Source organism: Bos javanicus, chromosome 7 (assembly GCF_032452875.1).
Source record: "Bos javanicus breed banteng chromosome 7, ARS-OSU_banteng_1.0, whole genome shotgun sequence".
NCBI classification, from domain to species: Eukaryota; Metazoa; Chordata; class Mammalia; order Artiodactyla; family Bovidae; genus Bos; species Bos javanicus.
In genome coordinates, this window is record NC_083874.1 from 335232 (window position 1) to 353651 (window position 18420).

General features: G+C 38.3%; 1 protein-coding gene across 1 annotated transcript; it reads right to left on the bottom strand.

Moving 5' to 3' along the window:
* Positions 1–1842: 1842 nt before the first annotated feature.
* LOC133251927 (olfactory receptor 5W2-like) lies at positions 1843–2818 on the bottom strand (the record flags this gene model as incomplete). The annotated part of the gene is made up of 1 exon (XM_061424704.1): positions 1843–2818. A coding segment is annotated over exon 1 (909 nt), but the record flags the coding sequence as incomplete, so codon positions are not given.
* Between the last annotated feature and the right edge of the window lie 15602 nt (positions 2819–18420).

An 18420-nucleotide genomic window follows, 5' to 3' on the forward strand; every position in this document is an offset into this window, starting at 1 on the left:
TTTTATTGACTATGCCAAAGCCTTTGACTGTGTGGATCACAATAAACTGTGGAAAATTCTGAAAGAGATGGGAATGCCAGACCACCTGACTTGCCTCTTGAGAAACCTATATGCAAGTCAGGAAGCAACAGTTAGAACTGGACATGGAACAACAGACTGGTTCCAAATAGGAAAAGGAGTACGTCAAGGCTGTATATTGTTACCCTGCTTATTTAACTTACATGCAGAGTACATCATGAGAAACGCTGGACTGGAAGAAGCACAAGCTGGAATCAAGATTGCCAGGAGAAATATCAATAACCTCAGAAATGCAGATAACACCAGCCTTATGGCAGAAAGTGAAGAGGAACTCAAAAGCCTCTTGATGAAAGGGAAAGAGGAGAGTGAAAAAGTTGGCTTAAAGCTCAACATTCAGAACATGAAGATCATGGCATCCGATCCCATCACTTCATGGGAAATAGATGGGGAAACAGTGGAAACAGTGTCAGACTTTATTTTTCTGGGCTCCAAAATCACTACAGATGGTGACTGCAGCCATGAAATTAAAAGACGCTTACTCCTTGGAAGGAAAGTTATGACCAACCTAGATAGCATATTCAAAAGCAGAGACATTACTTTGCCAAAAAAGGTTCGTCTAGTCAAGGCTATGGCTTTTCCAGTGGTCATGTATGGATGTGAGAGTTGGACTGTGAAGAAGGCTGAGTGCCGAAGAATTGATGCTTTTGAACTGTGGTGTTGGAGAAGACTCTTGGGAGTCCCTTGGACTGCAAGGAGATCCAACCAGTCCATTCTGAAGGAGATCAGCCCTGGGATTTCTTTGGAAGGAATGATGCTAAAGCTGAAACTCCAGTACTTTGGCCACCTCATGCGAAGAGCTGACTCATTGGAAAAGACCCTGATGCTAGGAAGGATTGGGAGCAGGAGGAGAAGGGGACAACAGAGCATGAGATGGCTGGATGGCATCACTGACTCGATGGATGTGAGTCTGAGTGAGCTCCGGGAGTTGGTGATGGACGGGAGGCCTGGCGTGCTGCAATGCATGGGGTCACAAAGAGTCGGACACGACTGAGCGACTGATCTGATCTGATCTGATCAAGTATTTGTCTTTTATTGTTTGACTGATCTCACTTAGCATGCTGCCTTCAAGTTTTTTCCATGTTGTGGCAAACAAGGATACCGTACTTCTAAAGGACATGTGCTTGTCCACCTTAAAATCCATCTAATTGTTCCATCCTCTTACTAATATCCTTTCATTTCTTAACTTGAATGATTTTTAGATCTGAGGCTGAGTGTATCTATCCAAAGATATACTAGTTTTGTTTTTAGATTTTGGTCTATAACCCTTATTTTTTAAATTACATGAGGATTTGGGGAATCTTATGAATGTTTAGCTTGTTAGCAAATGCTTATGGTTAACACTAGCTTATATTCATTAGTACAGAAAATACAGTACGTATCATAGAATATTTTATAAAAAGTTCAAATATCTGTCAATAAACACATGATAATTATCTAGCAATTGAAACAGGAAATGAAAGAATTTCATAAATGAAAGAATGAATCAATACAATGTGACAAAATTAAAACACTCAGGAAAGTTTTCAACAAAGAGAACATGCCATATATAAATTCTTGATACATATGAGTATGCTGTATTTGGAAGTTGTAACGTTTCTAAAATTTTGGCTTTATAACCAATGCTTATTATTAATTTATGTATTTAGTAAGAGAACTTCTTTTGTCTTGTATAATGCCACATAATTTTACAAACACAAAAACCACAACGAGTGTGTTTTTCTGTGTGTGAAATATAAATATTTAGCATCATCTTTTAAGTTTTATTTTTTCTAGGGCTTGTTTCACATCCTTGTTTCTTAGACTGTAAATCAGAGGGTTTAACATTGGAATCACTAGAGTAAAAAACAACAAAGTCATTTTGTCTTGATCTAGAGAGTAGGATGAACTCAGTCTGAAATACATAAAGAAAATGGTTCCCTGGAAAATTGTCACTGCAGTTAGGTGAGAGGTGCAGGTAGAGAAAGCTTTGAACCTCCCCTCTACAGAGTGGATCTTCAAGACTGAAAGGATGATATGAAAATAAAAGACAAGAACTCCTGAAATGGTACTCAGTTCAATGAAGCCATAAACAAGGAATAATGCCAACTCATTGACCTGTATATCAGAGCAAGAAAGGAGGAAAAGTGGAGGCAAATCATAGAAGAAATGGTTAATCTCATTTGACCCACAGAAACATAAGCGGAATGCTAATGTTGTGTGTATCAGAGCATCTGCCATTGCCACCAGGTAAACCCCAGCCACGAGCAGGGAGCACACCCTGTTGGACATGCTGACTGCAAAGAGCAAGGGGCTGCTGATGGCCTTGTACTGGTCACAGGGCATCACTGCCAGCAGGAGATACTCAGAATTGGCAAAGATACAGAAGACCAAGAATTGCAGAGCACAACCATGAAAAGAGATTGACTTGTTCTTGGCAAACAGGTCCACCAGCATCTTAGGGCTGGTGGCTGTGGAATAGCAGAGGTCACAGAAGGAGAGGTGGCTGAGGAAAAAGTACATGGGTGTGTGCAGCTGGAGATCCATCCTAATCAGGGTTATCATTCCAAGGTTTGCCAGAAGATTGATGAGATAAACAAGGAGAACCATGGTAAATAGGGTCACTTTGTTCTCAGTGTTCTCACTAATTCCCAAGAAAATGAATTCAGTCAAGGAGGAGCAATTGTCTCTGTCCATCCGTCTTTGCTCTTGTCTATACTCTTAGAAAAATATTTTTAAAATAAATAACAAAGATACATGGGTAGGTAACACTTCTGCACATCTTCAAAATATCATAAAGCAGAACACATTTCTTTCTATAACTGTATTTTTGTATTCAGAAAAGCATCCAGTCATGTGCCCACTCTTTAAAGAGGCAAAGCTATCTATTGGGGTAAACTTCGAGTATGAAGTCCCTTGGACTGCAATAAGAGCAAAGCAGTCCATCCTAAAGAAAATCAGTCCTGAATATTCATTGGAAGGACTGATGCTGAAGTGGAAACGCCAATAATTTGGCCACCTGATGCAAAGAACTGACTCTTTAGAAAACACCCTGCTTCTGGGAAAGGTTGAATGCAGGATAAGAAGGGGATGACTGAGGATGAGATGGTTGGATGGCATCCCAATGAACATGAGTTTGAGCAAGCTCTGGGAGATAAAGAAAGGAGAGACCAGGCATGCTGCAGTCCATGGGGTTGCAAGGGTTGGACATGACTAAGTGACTGAACAACAACAAATCCTCCATTATAAATATGTACTGAATCTTCTTTATCCATTCATCTGTTAACAGACATTTAGGTTACCTCTATATCTTGGCTATTGTAAACAGCACTGCAGTGAACACTGGGGTACACATATCCTTTCAAACTACAGTTTTCTCAGAATATATGCCCTGCATTGGGATGGTTGGATCATGCACTAGCTCAATTTTTAAGTTTTTAAGGGACCTTCATACTGTTCTCCGTTGTGGCCGTACAAATTTACATTCCCACAACAGCGTAGGAGGTTTTTCTATTCTCCACACACTCTCATGACCTGCCTCTTGAGAAATCTGTATGCAGGACAAAAAGCAACAATTAGAACTGGACATGGAACAACAGACTGGTTCCAAATAGGAAAAGGAGTACGTCAAGGCTGTATATTGTCACCCTGCTTATTTAAGTTATATGCAGAGTACATCATGAGAAACGCTGGGCTGGATGAAGCACAAGCTGGAATCAAGATTGCCGGGGAAAATGACAATAACCTCAGATATGCAGATGACACCACCCTTATGGCAGAAAGTGAAAAAGAACTAAAGAGCCTCTTGAAAGTGAAAGAGGAGAGTGAAAAAGTTGGCTTAAAGCTCAACATTCAGGAAACAAAGATCATGGCATCCAGTCCCATCACTTCATGGCAAATAGATGGGGAAACAGTGGAAACAGTGTCAGACTTTATTTTGGGGGGCTCCAAAATCTCTGCAGGTGGTGACTGCAGCCATGAAATTAAAAGACGCTTACTCCTTGGAAGGAAAATTATGACCAACCTAGATAGCATGTTGAAAAGCAGAGACATTACTTTGCCAAATAAGGTCCGTCTAGTCAAGGCTATGGTTTTTCCAGTGGTCATGTATGGATGTGAGTGTTGGACTAGAAAGAAAATTCTTCGCTGGGCACCGAAGAATTGATGCTTTTGAACTGTGGTGTTGGAGAAGACTCTTGAGAGTCCCTTGGACTGCCAGGAGATCCAATCAGTCCATCCTAAAGGAAATCAGTCCTGAATATTCATTGGAAGGACTGATGTTGAAGCTGAAATTCCAATCCTTTGGCCACATGATGCTAAGAGCTGACTCATTTGAAATGACCCTGATGCTGGGAAAGATTGAAAGCAGAAGGAGAAGGGGACAACAGAGGATGAGATGGTTGGATGGCATCACTGAATCAATGGACATGGATTTGGGTGGACTCCAGGAGTTGGTGATGGACAGGGAGACCTGGTGTGCTGCAGTCCATGGGGTCACAAAGAGTTGGACACCACTGAGCAAATGAACTGAAATGAGCTGGCACCCTCTCCAGCATTTATTGTTTGTAGGCTTTTTGATGATGGTCATTTTAACCAGTGTGAGATAATATCTCTTTACGGTTTTAATTTGCTTTTCTTTAATGATTCATGTGTTGAGAATCTTTTCATGTACCTCTTGGTTGCCTGTATATTTTGTTTGGAGAAATGTCTATTCAGATCTTCTGTGCATGTTTTTGTTTGGGTTGTTTGCTTTGTATACTGAGCTGCATTAGCTGTTTGTAAATTTTGGAATTAATCCCTAGTTGCTAACATCATTTACAAATATTGTCTCCCATTCTATGGGTTGTCCTTTCATTGTTTTTATGGTATCCTTTGCTGTGCAGAACTTTTTTTGTTGTTGTTTTAGTTTAATTAGGTCCATTGGTTTATTTTTGTTTTTATTTCTGTTGCCTTAGGAGGCAGATACTATACACACACACACACACACACACACACACACACACACACACACACACATATATATATTGCTGCAATGAATGTCAAAGACTGTTACACCTATGTTTTCCTCTAAGAGTTTTGTAATACCTCATCTTATATTTATGTCTTTAATCCATTTTGCATTTATTTTTGTGTACAGTGTTAGAAGAAGGTTATGACCAACCTAGATAGCATATTTAAAAGCAGAGACATTGCTTTGCCAACAAAGGTTCGTCTAGTCAAGGCTATGGTTTTTCCTGTGGTCATGTATGGATATGAGAGTTGGACTGTGAAGAAGGCTGAGCGCCGAAGAATTGATGCTTTTGAACTGTGGTGTTGGAGAAGACTCTTGAGAGTCCCTTGGACTGCAAGGAGATCCAACCAGTCCATTCTGAAGGAGATCAGCCCTGGGATTTCTTTGGAAGGAATGATGCTAAAGCTGAAACTCCAGTACTTTGGCCACCTCATGCGAAGAGTTGACTCATTGGAAAAGACTCTGATGCTGGGAGGGATTGGGGGCAAGAGGAGAAGGGGACGACAGAGGATGAGATGGCTGGATGGCATCACTGACTCGATGGATGTGAGTCTGAGTGAACTCTGGGAGTTGGTGATGGACAGGGATGCCTAGTATGCTGTGATTCATGGGGTCGCAAAGAGTCAGACACGACTGAGCGACTGATCTGATCTGATCTGATCTGACAGTGTTAGAAAATATTCTAATTTCATGCATTTACATGAGTGGTACAATTTTCCCAGCACACTTATTGAAGAGACTGCCTTTTCTCTTTTGATAGTCCTGCCTCCGCTGCATTTATAGTTCTCAGTTTTTACTTCAGAGTGATTTTGAGGCTTCGTAGGAATTACTTGACTGTATAGTTAATTAATGCTTGCTATTACAGTTCTATGAAGACCTACAAGACCTTTTAGAACTAACACTCAAAAAAGATGTCCTTTTCATTATAGGGGACTGGAATGCAAAAGTAGGAAGCCAAGAAACACCTGGAGTAACAGGCAAATTTGGCCTTGGAATACAGAATGAAGCAGGGCAAAGACTAATAGAGTTTTGCCAAGAAAATGCACTGGTCATAACAAACACCCTCTTCCAACAACACAAGAGAAGACTCTATACATGGACATCACCAGATGGTCAACACCGAAATCAGATTGATTATATTCTTTGCAGCCAAAGATGGAGAAGCTCTATACAGTCAGCAAAAACAAGACCAGGAGCTGACTGGGGCTCAGACCATGAACTCCTTATTGCCAAATTCAGACTGAAATTGAAGAAAGTAGGGAAAACCACTAGACCATTCAGGTATGACCTAAATCAAATCCCTTATGATTATACAGTGGAAGTGAGAAATAGATTTAAGGGCCTAGATCTGATAGATAGAGTGCCTGATGAACTATGGAATGAGGTTCGTGACATTGTACAGGAGACAGGGATCAAGACCATCCCCATAGAAAAGAAATGCAAAAATGCAAAATGGCTGTCTGGGGAGGCCTTACAAATAGCTGTGAAAAGAAGAGAAGCGAAAAGCAAAGGAGAAAAGGAAAGATGTAAGCATCTGAATGCAGAGTTCCAAAGAATAGCAAGAAGAGATAAGAAAGCCTTCTTCAGTGATCAATGCAAAGAAATAGAGGAAAACAACAGAATGGGAAAGACTAGGGATCTATTCAAGAAAATCAGAGATACCAAAGGAACATTTCATGCAAAGATGGGCTCAATAAAGGACAGAAATCATATGGAACTAACAGAAGCAGAAGATACTAAGAAGAGATGGCAAGAATACACAGAAGAACTGTACAAAAAAGATCTTCATGACCCAGATAATCATGATGGTGTGATCACTGACCTAGAGCCAGACATCCTGGAATGTGAAGTCAAGTGGGCCTTAGGAAGCATCACTATGAGCAAAGCTAGTGGAGGTGATGGAATTCCAGTTGAGCTATTTCAAATCCTGAAAGATGACGCTGTGAAAGTGTTGCACTCAATATGCCAGCAAATTTGGAAAACTCAGCAGTGGCCACAGGACTGGAAAAGGTCAGTTTTCATTCCAAGCCCAAAGAAAGGCAATGCCAAAGAATGCTCCAACTACCGCACAATTGCACTCATCTCACATGCTAGTAAAGTAATGCTCAAAATTCTCCAAGCCAGGCTTCAGCAATATCTGAACCATGAACTTCCTGATGTTCAAGCTGGTTTTAGGAAAGGCAGAGGAACCAGAGATCAAATTGCCAGCATCTACTGGATCATGGAAAAAGCAAGAGAGTTCCAGAAAAATATCTATTTCTGCTTTATTGACTATGCCAAAGCCTTTGACTGTGTGGGTCACAATAAACTGTGGAAAATTCTTCAAGAGATGGGAACACCAGACCACCTGACCTGCCTCTTAAGAAATTCATGTGCAGGTCAGGAAGCAACAGTTAGAACTGGACACGGAACAACAGACTGGTTCCAAATAGGGAAAGGAGTACGTCAAGGCTGTATATTGTTACCCTGCTTATTTAACTTACATGCAGAGTACATCATGAGAAATGCTGGACTGGAAGAAACACAAGCTGGAATCAAGATTGCCAGGAGAAATATCAATAACCTCAGATATGCAGATGATACCACCCTTATGGCAGAAAGTGAAGAGGATCTAAAAAGCCTCTTGATGAAAGTGAAAGTGGAGAGTGAAAAAGTTGGCTTAAAGCTCAACATTCAGAACATGAAGATCATGGCATCCAGTCCCATCACTTCATGGGAAATAGATGGGTGAACAGTGGAAACAGTGTCAGATTTATTTTTCTGGGCTCCAAAATCACTACAGATGGTGACTGCAGCCATGAAATTAAAAGACGCTTGCTCCTTGGAAGGAAAGTTATGACCAACCTAGATAGCATATTCAAAAGCAGAGACATTGCTTTGCCAACAAAGGTTCATCTAGTCAAGGCTATGGTTTTTCCAGTGGTCATGTATGGATGTGAGAGTTGGACTGTGAAGAAGGCTGAGCGCCAAAGAATTGATGCTTTTGAACTGTGGTGTTGGAGAAGACTCTTGAGAGTCCCTTGGACTGCAAGGAGATCCAACCAGTCCATTCTGAAGGAGATCATCCCTGGGATATCTTTGGAAGGAATGATGCTAAAGCTGAAACTCCAGTATTTTGGCCAGCTAATGAGAAGAGTTGACTCATTGGAAAAAACTCTGATGCTGGGATGGATTGGAGGCAGGAGGAGAAGGGGACGACCGAGGATGAGATGGCTGGATGGCGTCACTGACTCGATGGACGTGAGTCTGAGTGAACTCCGGAAGTGGTGATGGACAGGGAGGCCTGGCGTCCTGCGATTCATGAGGTTGCAGAGTCAGACACGACTGAGCGACTGATCTGATCTGATCTATAGTCATTAATGTAGAAAATATAGTGTATGTCATAGAATATAAAGGGCCTAAATGTTCAAAGGTCTCTCAGTAAATATACAATAAATTTTAGTGTAATTGAAATAATATTTGAATGAAAGAATTAACCATAATATTTGACAAAATTGCAAAATTCTGGAAGTACTCAGCAAAGAGGAAGTGCTATATATTAATTGTATATACACAATGAAGCATGCTGTGTTTTAAAGATTACATTTTATTATAAATATTTATTTGCTCCTTTATAGTATTTGAAACAATTTCATTTCCCTTGGATCATGAATATAATTTTACAAAAACAACAAACATATATATGTGTGTCTATATATTTATAGTACACCCTTTAAAACCACCTTTCATTTTCCAGTTTTTCAGGGCCTGTTTCACATCTTTGTTCTATAGGCTATATAACAGAGGATTTAACATGGGAATCACAAGGGTATAGAACAATTAGGTCATTTTGCCTTGATCTGAGAGTAGAAAGTATTTGGTCTGAAATACAAGAAAAGTACAGTTCCCTAGAAAATTGTCACAACATTTAAATGAGAGGTGCAGGTGTAGAAAGCTTTGAACTTCCCATCAGTAGAGTGGGTCTTCAAGACTGAAAGGATGATAAAATAAGAGAAAAGGACTCCTGAAATAGTACTCAGTTCAATAAAACCCAAAATAGTGAATAACACCAATTCATTGTCCTGTATATCAGAGCAGGAAAGGAGTAAAAGTGGAGGTAAGTCACAGAAGAAATCATTAATCTCATTTGACCCACAGAAGCATAAATGGAATGCTAATGTCTTGTGTATCAGAGAATCTGCCATTCCCACTAGGAAAACCCCAGCCACAAGCGGGGAGCACACCCCACTGGACATGCTGACTGCATAGAGCAAGGGGCTGCTGACGGCCTTGTACCAGTCATAGGCCATCACGGCCAGCAGGAAACACTCCTAATCTGCGAAGATACAGAAGACCAAGAATTGCAGAGCATAGCCATAGGAGGGTATTGATTTGTTCTTGGCAAATAGGTCCAAGAGCATCTTGGGGTGAATTGCAGTGCATAGCAGAGGACACAGAAGAAGAGGTGACCAAGGAAAAAGTACACAGGTGTGTGAAGCTGCAGATCCATCTTAATCAGGAACATCATCCCAAGATTTGCCAAGTGGCCAGTGAGATAAATAATTAGAACTATGTTAAATATGGTCACTTTGTCCTCGGCATTATCAATAATTCCCAAGAAAATGAATCCAGTAATAGAGGAGCAGTTCCCTCCATCCATTTTCCTTTGTTCTTGTCTAAGATTTTAGAAAATGATCAAGAAAAGAACACATGGATGTGTAACACTTCTGCACATCTGCAATATATCATAAGATAGAATACAATTCTATATGCAATTGTCTTTATATTCAGAAAATTATACATTTATGCATGCACTCTTTAAAAAGGCATAACTGTTATTACTCAATAAAAACAAATACCTGGTATAGAGCATTGGGAAACTGAACCAAATCTAAATGTAATTTGTGAGACATGTTACTTTCTACAAGCTTGTCTCTGAGCCTTCCTTTCTTTACCTCAAAGAATACATTTGATGAACTTGCCTGTCTTCTCCTCTACAAAATAATGTGGGTGAGACTCTAATGTTAGAGATACCTGGCTGTAAGAGTCAGGACTAAGCATTTTCTGTGAATATTCATGTGGATGCAAAACAAGGTAACAATTTTAATATTTCTCAAAACCATGGCTGTTTTAAGAGTATCTGTATCAGTTCCAGAAATAATGAGCATATCATGGATTGATCATAATAAAATAATTATGCTTCTGGTTTTGGTTTATGTTATGTTCACTATCTGGTGAGACATTAAGCAAGTATTAATGAGCTGTTCTCTAGTTGTGTATTTTTGTTTTGTCATAATATTAATTACCTTTCTGTGGGAATTGTCTGGTGCCAAAGAAAGAATCTCTTTACTCATTGAAAGAAAACATGTCTACAAACTTATTTAACTCATATATTTTTAATCTATTGAGCTATCCTGTAGCTCAGCTGGTAAAAATCAGCCTGCAATACAGGAGACCCTGGTTCAATTCCTGCGGCAGGAAGATCCCCGGAGAATGGGTAGGCTACCCACTCCAATATTCTTGTGCTTCCCTGGTGGCTCAGATGGTAAAGAATCTACCTGCAATGTGGGAGATCTGGGTTCGATCCCTGGGTTGGGAAGATCCCCTAGAGAAAAGAACAGCTACCCACTCCAGTGAAATATAAAAAAGACTTTTTCTTTGTAAAATGGAAATGAGATGAGTGATAATAAATGCTGTGGGCTTCCTTTATAGCTCAGCTAGTAAAGAATCTGCCTGCAATGAGGGAGACCTGGGTTTGATCCCTGGGTTGGGAATAAGCTCTTGAAGAAGGAAATAGCTACCCACTCCAGTATTCTAGCCTGGAGAATTCCATGAACTGTATAGTTCATGGCGTCACAAAGTCAGACACGACTGAGTGACTTTCACTTTCAATTGTTTCTGAAATATATAGACTTATCTCCATTGTGTTTGCATGCATTTATATGTCCATCACGTGTTTGCATGTGTGTGTGTCTTGGATAATATGTGAAAATTGGAGTGTGAGTGATATGTATATTTTTTAGACCTAAAGAATATGACATATTGTTCACATGAAGTTCAGTTTTTCACATGTTGTTATTTGTAAGATGGAACCTCAAATACTTTTGAAATAAAGCAACAAGAATCTTCAAACTGATGTTTATACTTGGCTGTTGTTGTTATTTAGTCACTAAGTCATGTTTGGAACTTTAGTGACCCCCTGGACTGTAGCCCACCAGGCTCCTCTGTCCATGGAATGCTGTACAGTTCAATACCATCTGATTGATACCATCTGATCATGGTCAACATGAAGAATAACAGAATACAGCCCAGTTATTTAAACTGTGCCATTTTGAAATAGTGTTTATATAGCAAATGAAAGCTGAAGCAGTATGAATAGAATATAAGCAGAGGGGGGAAAATGTTTTGTTGATTATTAATTATTCCTGTTACATAATTTTATTAAATCTTTTTAATGTTTTGTGTTATTATGTAATGCTATGTATTATTATGTAATATAGATAGATGTTAGATTTATAGATGAAATGAAGAAAATATTTGCAAAACATTTTTGCAACAATTTGTAGCTAGACTATACAAAAATATTTATAAATAATAAAAACACAACCCAATTAAAAATAGAGACATGATTGAACAGATACCTCACCAACAGATACATAAATGGTAATTAATGATATAATAAATAATAATTATGAAAATAATAGTAAACAGCAAAAACATAAGTTATAGAAATATATTTTGCAGTTATACCTGTCTTTTTATGTCCAGGCTTCAAGTGAGTGTTCTCTGTGGTGCTTCTCAATGTCACGTCAGTTGACCAGCCATTGAAGACACAAGTTATATGCTCAGTAGCTCATTGTGTTTCTGAGATACCAGAGAAGGATGTTCCATACTTTCAGTAATATTTTCACACATAAAAATAAAAGATAGGGGGGAAAACAAATACTTTGCTTGCAATTAACCTTTAGTCTGTAAGATGCCACTTACTTAGAAAAAGTTTTCAAATTAATTTGGATTAGATTGGGTATAGAAGGTTCTTGACTTGTTATTGGACATCACTTAAGAAAGGTATTTGATTTTGTATTATCGCTTTCTTAGCACCCCTGCCTCACAACATCTTGTTGCACTTTATGTATTTTAATTGATTAAAGAAATATATGTATTTAAGATCTATCAAGTGTTTAAAATGATTCAGGCATGATTCTCAGCATTTAGTCAAACATGCAACAGTCATTGATGTAGGTACTATACTCTCCTAATTTTACAGGTCAGACAATTGAGACAGAAAAAATAAGTAACTTGATCAAAGTGCAATTGACTAGTTGGGTACAAGAGATAGCAAAGGAACGAAAGGAATCTGGCTTCCTCTCTAATCCAGTAATTTCGTAAATGCAATCTTGTTAATGAGATATTCTACACATGAAAACACACACAGACACAATCTCTGAGGTTCTTACTATATCTTTTAAGACAACCTATTACAATCTGTTCTAGCATTAAGTCCCAGCTCCTAATGGTTGGAAGTGACAGACTTTATTTTCTTGGGCTCCAAAATCACTGCAGATGGTGACTACAGCCATGAAATTAAAAGACACTTGCTCCATGGAAGAAAAGGTATGACAAACATAGACAGCATATTAAAAAGCAGAGACATTACTTTAGCAACAAAGGTCCATTGAGTCAAAGCTATAGTTTTTCAAGTAGTCATGTATGGATGTGAAAGATGGACCATAAAGAAAGCTGAGTGCCAAAGAATTGATGCTTTTGAACTGTCATGTTGGAGAAGACTCTTGAGAACCCTTTGGCCTGTAAGAAGATCAAACCAGTCAATAATAAAGGAATATTCATTGGCAGGGCTGATTTTGAAGCTGAAGCTCCAATACTTTGGTCACCTTATATGAAGAAATGACTCATTGGAAAAGACCCCATAGCTGGTAAAGATTGAAGGCAGGAGAAGGAGATGACAGAGGATGAGATGCTTGGATGGCATCATCAACTCTATGGACATGAGTTTGAACAAGCTCTGGGAGTTGGTGATGGACAGGAAGGCCTGGCATGCTGCAGTCCATGGGGTTGCAAAGAGTCAGACACAACTGAGTGACTGAACTGAACTGAATATTTGGAAAGTTATCCAACTATTAGTTTGAAGCAATTTTGAAACTTTTAAATGTTTCCTTTATATGGGGGCTATGAAATGTGTTTGGCTCTGTGAAAACAAGTGTTTGGGAGGAGGAACTAAGATGGCAGAGGAGTAGGACGGGGAAAACACTTTCTCCCCCACAAATTCATCAAAAGAACATTTAAACGCTGAGTAAATTCCACAAAACAACTTCTGAATGCTGGCAGAGGACATCAGGCACCCAGAAAAGCAACCCAAGTCTTCAGAAGAAGAGAGAAGAAATACAGCTCCACTCACCAGAACACCGACACAAGCTTCCCTAACCAAGAAACCTTGACAAGCCACCTGTACAAACCCACACAGAGTGAAGAAATGCCACAATAAAGAGAACTACACAAACTGCCAGAATACAGAAAGGACACCCTAAACTCAGCAATTTAAACAAGATGAAGAGACAGAGGAATACCCAGCAGATGAAGGAACAGGATAAATGCCCACCAAACCAAACAAAAGAGGAAGAGATAGGGAATCTACCTGATAAAGAATTCCGAATAATGATAGTGAAATTAATCCAAAATCTTGAAATCAAAATGGAATCACAGATAAATAGCCTGGAGACAAAGATTGAGAAGATGCAAGAAAGGTTTAACAAGGACCTAGAAGAAATAAAAAAGAGTCAATATATAATGAATAATGCAATAAATGAAATTAAAAACACTCTGGAGGCAACAAATAGTAGAATAACAGAGGCAGAAGATAGGATTAGTGAATTAGAAGGTAGAATGGTAGAAATAAATGAATCAGAGAGGATAAAAGAAAAACGAATTAAAAGAAATGAGGATAATCTCAGAGACCTCCAGGACAATATTAAATGCTACAACATTCGAATCATAGGGGTCCCAGAAGAAGAAGACAAAAAGAAAGACCATGAGAAAATACTTGAAGAGATAATAGTTGAAAACTTCCCTAAAATGGGGAAGGAAATAATCACCCAAGTCCAAGAAAGCCAGAGAGTCCCAAACAGGATAAACCCAAGGCGAAACACCCCAAGACACATATTAATCAAATTAACAAAGATCAAACACAAAGAACAAATATTAAAAGCAGCAAGGGAAAAACAACAAATAACACACAAGGGAATTCCCATAAGGATAACAGCTGATCTTTCAACACAAACTCTTCAAGCCAGGAGGGAATGGCAAGACATACTTACAGTGATGAAAGAAAATAACCTACAGCCCAGATTATTGTACCCAGCAAGGATCTCATTCAAATATGAAGGAGAAATCAAAAGCTTCACAGACAACCAAAAGCTGAGAGAATTCAGCACCACCAAACCAGCTCTCCAACAAATACTAAAGGATATTCTCTAGACAGGAAACACAAAAACGGTGTATAAACTCAAACCCAAAACAATAAAGTAAATGGCAATGGGATCATACTTATCAGTAATTACCTTAAACGTAAATGGGTTGAATGCCCCAACCAAAAGACAAAGACTGGCTGAATGGATACAAAAACAAGACCCCTACATATGTTGTCTACAAGAGACCCACCTCAAAACAGGGGACACATACAGACTGAAAGTGAAGGGCTGGAAAAAGATTTTCCATGCAAATAGGGACCAAAAGAAAGCAGGAGTAGCAATACTTATATCAGATAAAATAGACTTTAAAACAAAGGCTGTGAAAAGAGATAAAGATGGTCACTACATAATGATCAAAGGATCAATCCAAGAAGAAGACATAACAATTATAAATATATGTGCACCCAACACGGGAGCACCACAATATGTAAGGCAAATGCTAACAAGTATGAAAGGAGAAATTAACAATAACACAATAATAGTGGGAGACTTTAATACCCCACTCACACCTATGGATAGATCAACTAAACAGAAAATTAACAAGGAAACACAAACTTTAAATGATACAATAGACCAGTTAGACCTAATTGATGTCTATAGGACATTTCATCCCAAAACAATGAATTTCACCTTTTTCTCAAGTGCACACGGAACCTTCTCCAGGATAGATCACATCCTGGGCCATAAATCTAGCCTTGGTAAATTCAAAAAAATAGAAATCATTCCAAGCATCTTTTCTGACCACAATGCAGTAAGATTAGATCTCAATTACAGGAGAAAAACTATTAAAAATTCCAACATATGGAGGCTGAACAACACGCTGCTGAATAACCAACAAATCACAGAAGAAATCAAAAAAGAAATAAAAATTTGCATAGAAACTAATGAAAATGAAAACACAACAACCCAAAACCTATGGGACACTGTAAAAGTAGTCCTAAGGGGAAACTTCATAGCAATACAGGCATACCTCAAGAAACAAGAAAAAAGTCAAATAAATAACCCAACCCTACACCTAAAGCAACTAGAAAAGGAAGAAATGAAGAACCCCAGGGTTAGTAGAAGGAAAGAAATCTTAAAAATTAGGGCAGAAATACATGCAAAAGAAATAAAAGAGATCATAGCAAAAATCAACAAAGCCAAAAGCTGGTTCTTTGAAAGGATAAATAAAATTGACAAACCATTAACCAGACTTATCAAGAAACAAAGGGAGAAAAATCAAATCAATAAAATTAGAAATGAAAATGGAGAGATCACAACAGACAACACAGAAATACAAAGGATCATAAGAGACTACTATCAACAATTATATGCCAATAAAATGGACAACGTGGAAGAAATGGACAAATTCTTAGAAAAGTACAACTTTCCAAAACTCGACCAGGAAGAAATAGAAAATCTTAACAGACCCATCACAAGCACGGAAATTGAAACTGTAATCAAAAATCTTCCAGCAAACAAAAGTCCAGGTCCAGACGGCTTCAAAGCTGAATTCTACCAAAAATTTAGAGAAGAGCTAACACCTATCCTGCTCAAACTCTTCCAGAAAATTGCAGAGGAAGGTAAACTTCCAAACTCATTCTATGAGGCCACCATCACCCTAATACCAAAACCTGACAAAGACCCCACAAAAAAAGAAAACTACAGGCCAATATCCCTGATGAACATAGATGCAAAAATCCTTAACAAAATTCTAGCAATCAGAATCCAACAACACATTAAAAAGATCATACCACCATGACCAAGTGGGCTTTATCCCAGGGATGCAAGGATTCTTCAATATCCGCAAATCAATCAATGTAATACACCACATTAACAATTGAAAAATAAAAACCATATGATTATCTCAATAGATGCAGAGAAAGCCTTTGATAAAATTCAACATCCATTTATGATAAGAACTCTCCAGAAAGCAGGAATAGAAGGAACATACCTCAACATAATAAAAGCTATATATGACAAACCCACAGCAAAGATTATCCTCAATGGTGAAAAATTGAAAGCATTTCCTCTAAAGTCAGGAACAAGACAAGGGTGCCCACTTTCACCATTACTATTCAACATAGTTTTGGAAGTTTTGGCCACAGCAATCAGAGCAGAAAAAGAAATAAAAGGAATCCAAATTGGAAAAGAAGAAGTAAAACTCTCACTATTTGCAGATGACATGATCCTCTACATAGAAAACCCTAAAGATTCCACCAGAAAATTACTAGAAATAATCAATGACTATAGTAAAGTTGCAGGATATAAAATCAACACACAGAAATCCCTTGCATTCCTATACACTAATAATGAGAAAACAGAAAGAGAAATTAAGGAAACAATTCCATTCACCATTGCAATGGAAAGAATAAAATACTTAGGAATATATCTACCTAAAGAAACTAAAGACCTATATATAGAAAACTATAAAACACTGGTGAAAGAAATCAAAGAGGACACTAATAGATGGAGAAATATACCATGTTCATGGATTCGAAGAATCAATATAGTGAAAATGAGTATACTACCCAAAGCAATTTATAGATTCAATGCAATCCCTATCAAGCTACCAACGGTATTCTTCATAGAGCCAGAAAAAATCATTTCACAATTTGTATAGAAATACAAAAAACCTCGAATAGCTAAAGCTATCTTGAGAAAGAAGAATGGAACTGGAGGAATCAAGCTACCTGACTTCAGGCTCTATTACAAAGCCACAGTTATCAAGACAGTATGGTACTGGCACAAAGACAGAAAGATTGATCAATGGAACAAAATAGAAAGCCCAGAGATAAATCCACACACCTATGGACACCTTATCTTTGACAAAGGAGGCAAGAATATACAATGGAGAAAAGACAATCTCTTTAACAAGTGGTGCTGAGAAAACTGGTCAACCACTTGTAAAAGAATGAAACTAGAGCAGTTTCTAACACCATACACAAAAATAAACTCAAAATGGATTAAAGATCTCAATGTAAGACCAGAAACTATAAAACTCCCAGAGGAGAACATAGGCAAAACACTCTCCGACTTACATCACAGCAGGATCCTCTATGACCCATCTCCCAGAATATTGGAAATAAAAGCAAAAATAAACAAATGTGACCTAATTAAACTTAAAAGCTTCTGCACAACAAAGGAAACTATTAGCAAGGTGAAAAGGCAGCCTTCAGAATGGGAGAAAATAATGGCAAATGAAGCAACTGACAAATAACTAATCTCAAAAATATACAAGCATCTCCTACAGCTCAACTCCAGAAAAATAAATGACCCAATCAAAAAATGGGCCAAAGAACTAAATAGACATTTCTCCAAAGAAGACATACAGATGGCTAACAAACACATGAAAAGATGCTCAACATCACTCATTATCAGAGAAATGCAAATCAAAACCACAATGAGGTACCATTTCATGCGAGTCAGAATGGCTGCAATCCAAAAGTCTACAAGCAATAAATGCTGGAGAGGGTGTGGAGAAAAGGGAACCCTCTTACACTGTTGGTGGGAATGCAAACTAGTAGAGCCACTATGGAGAACAGTGTGGAGATTCCTTTAAAAACTGGAAATAGAACTGCCTTATGACCCAGCAATCCCACTGCTGGGCATACACACTGAGGAAACCAGAAGGGAAAGAGACACGTGTACCCCAATGTTCATCACAGCCCTGTTTATAATAGCCAAGACATGGAAGCAACCTAGATGCCCATCAGCAGATGAATGGATAAGAAAGCTGTGGTACATATACACAATGGAGTATTACTCAGCCATTAAAAAGAATACACTTGAATCAGTTCTAATGAGGTGGATGAAACTGGAACCTATTATACAGAGTGAAGTAAGCCAGAAAGAAAAACACCAATACAGTATACTAACGCATATATATGGAATTTAGAAAGATGGTAACGA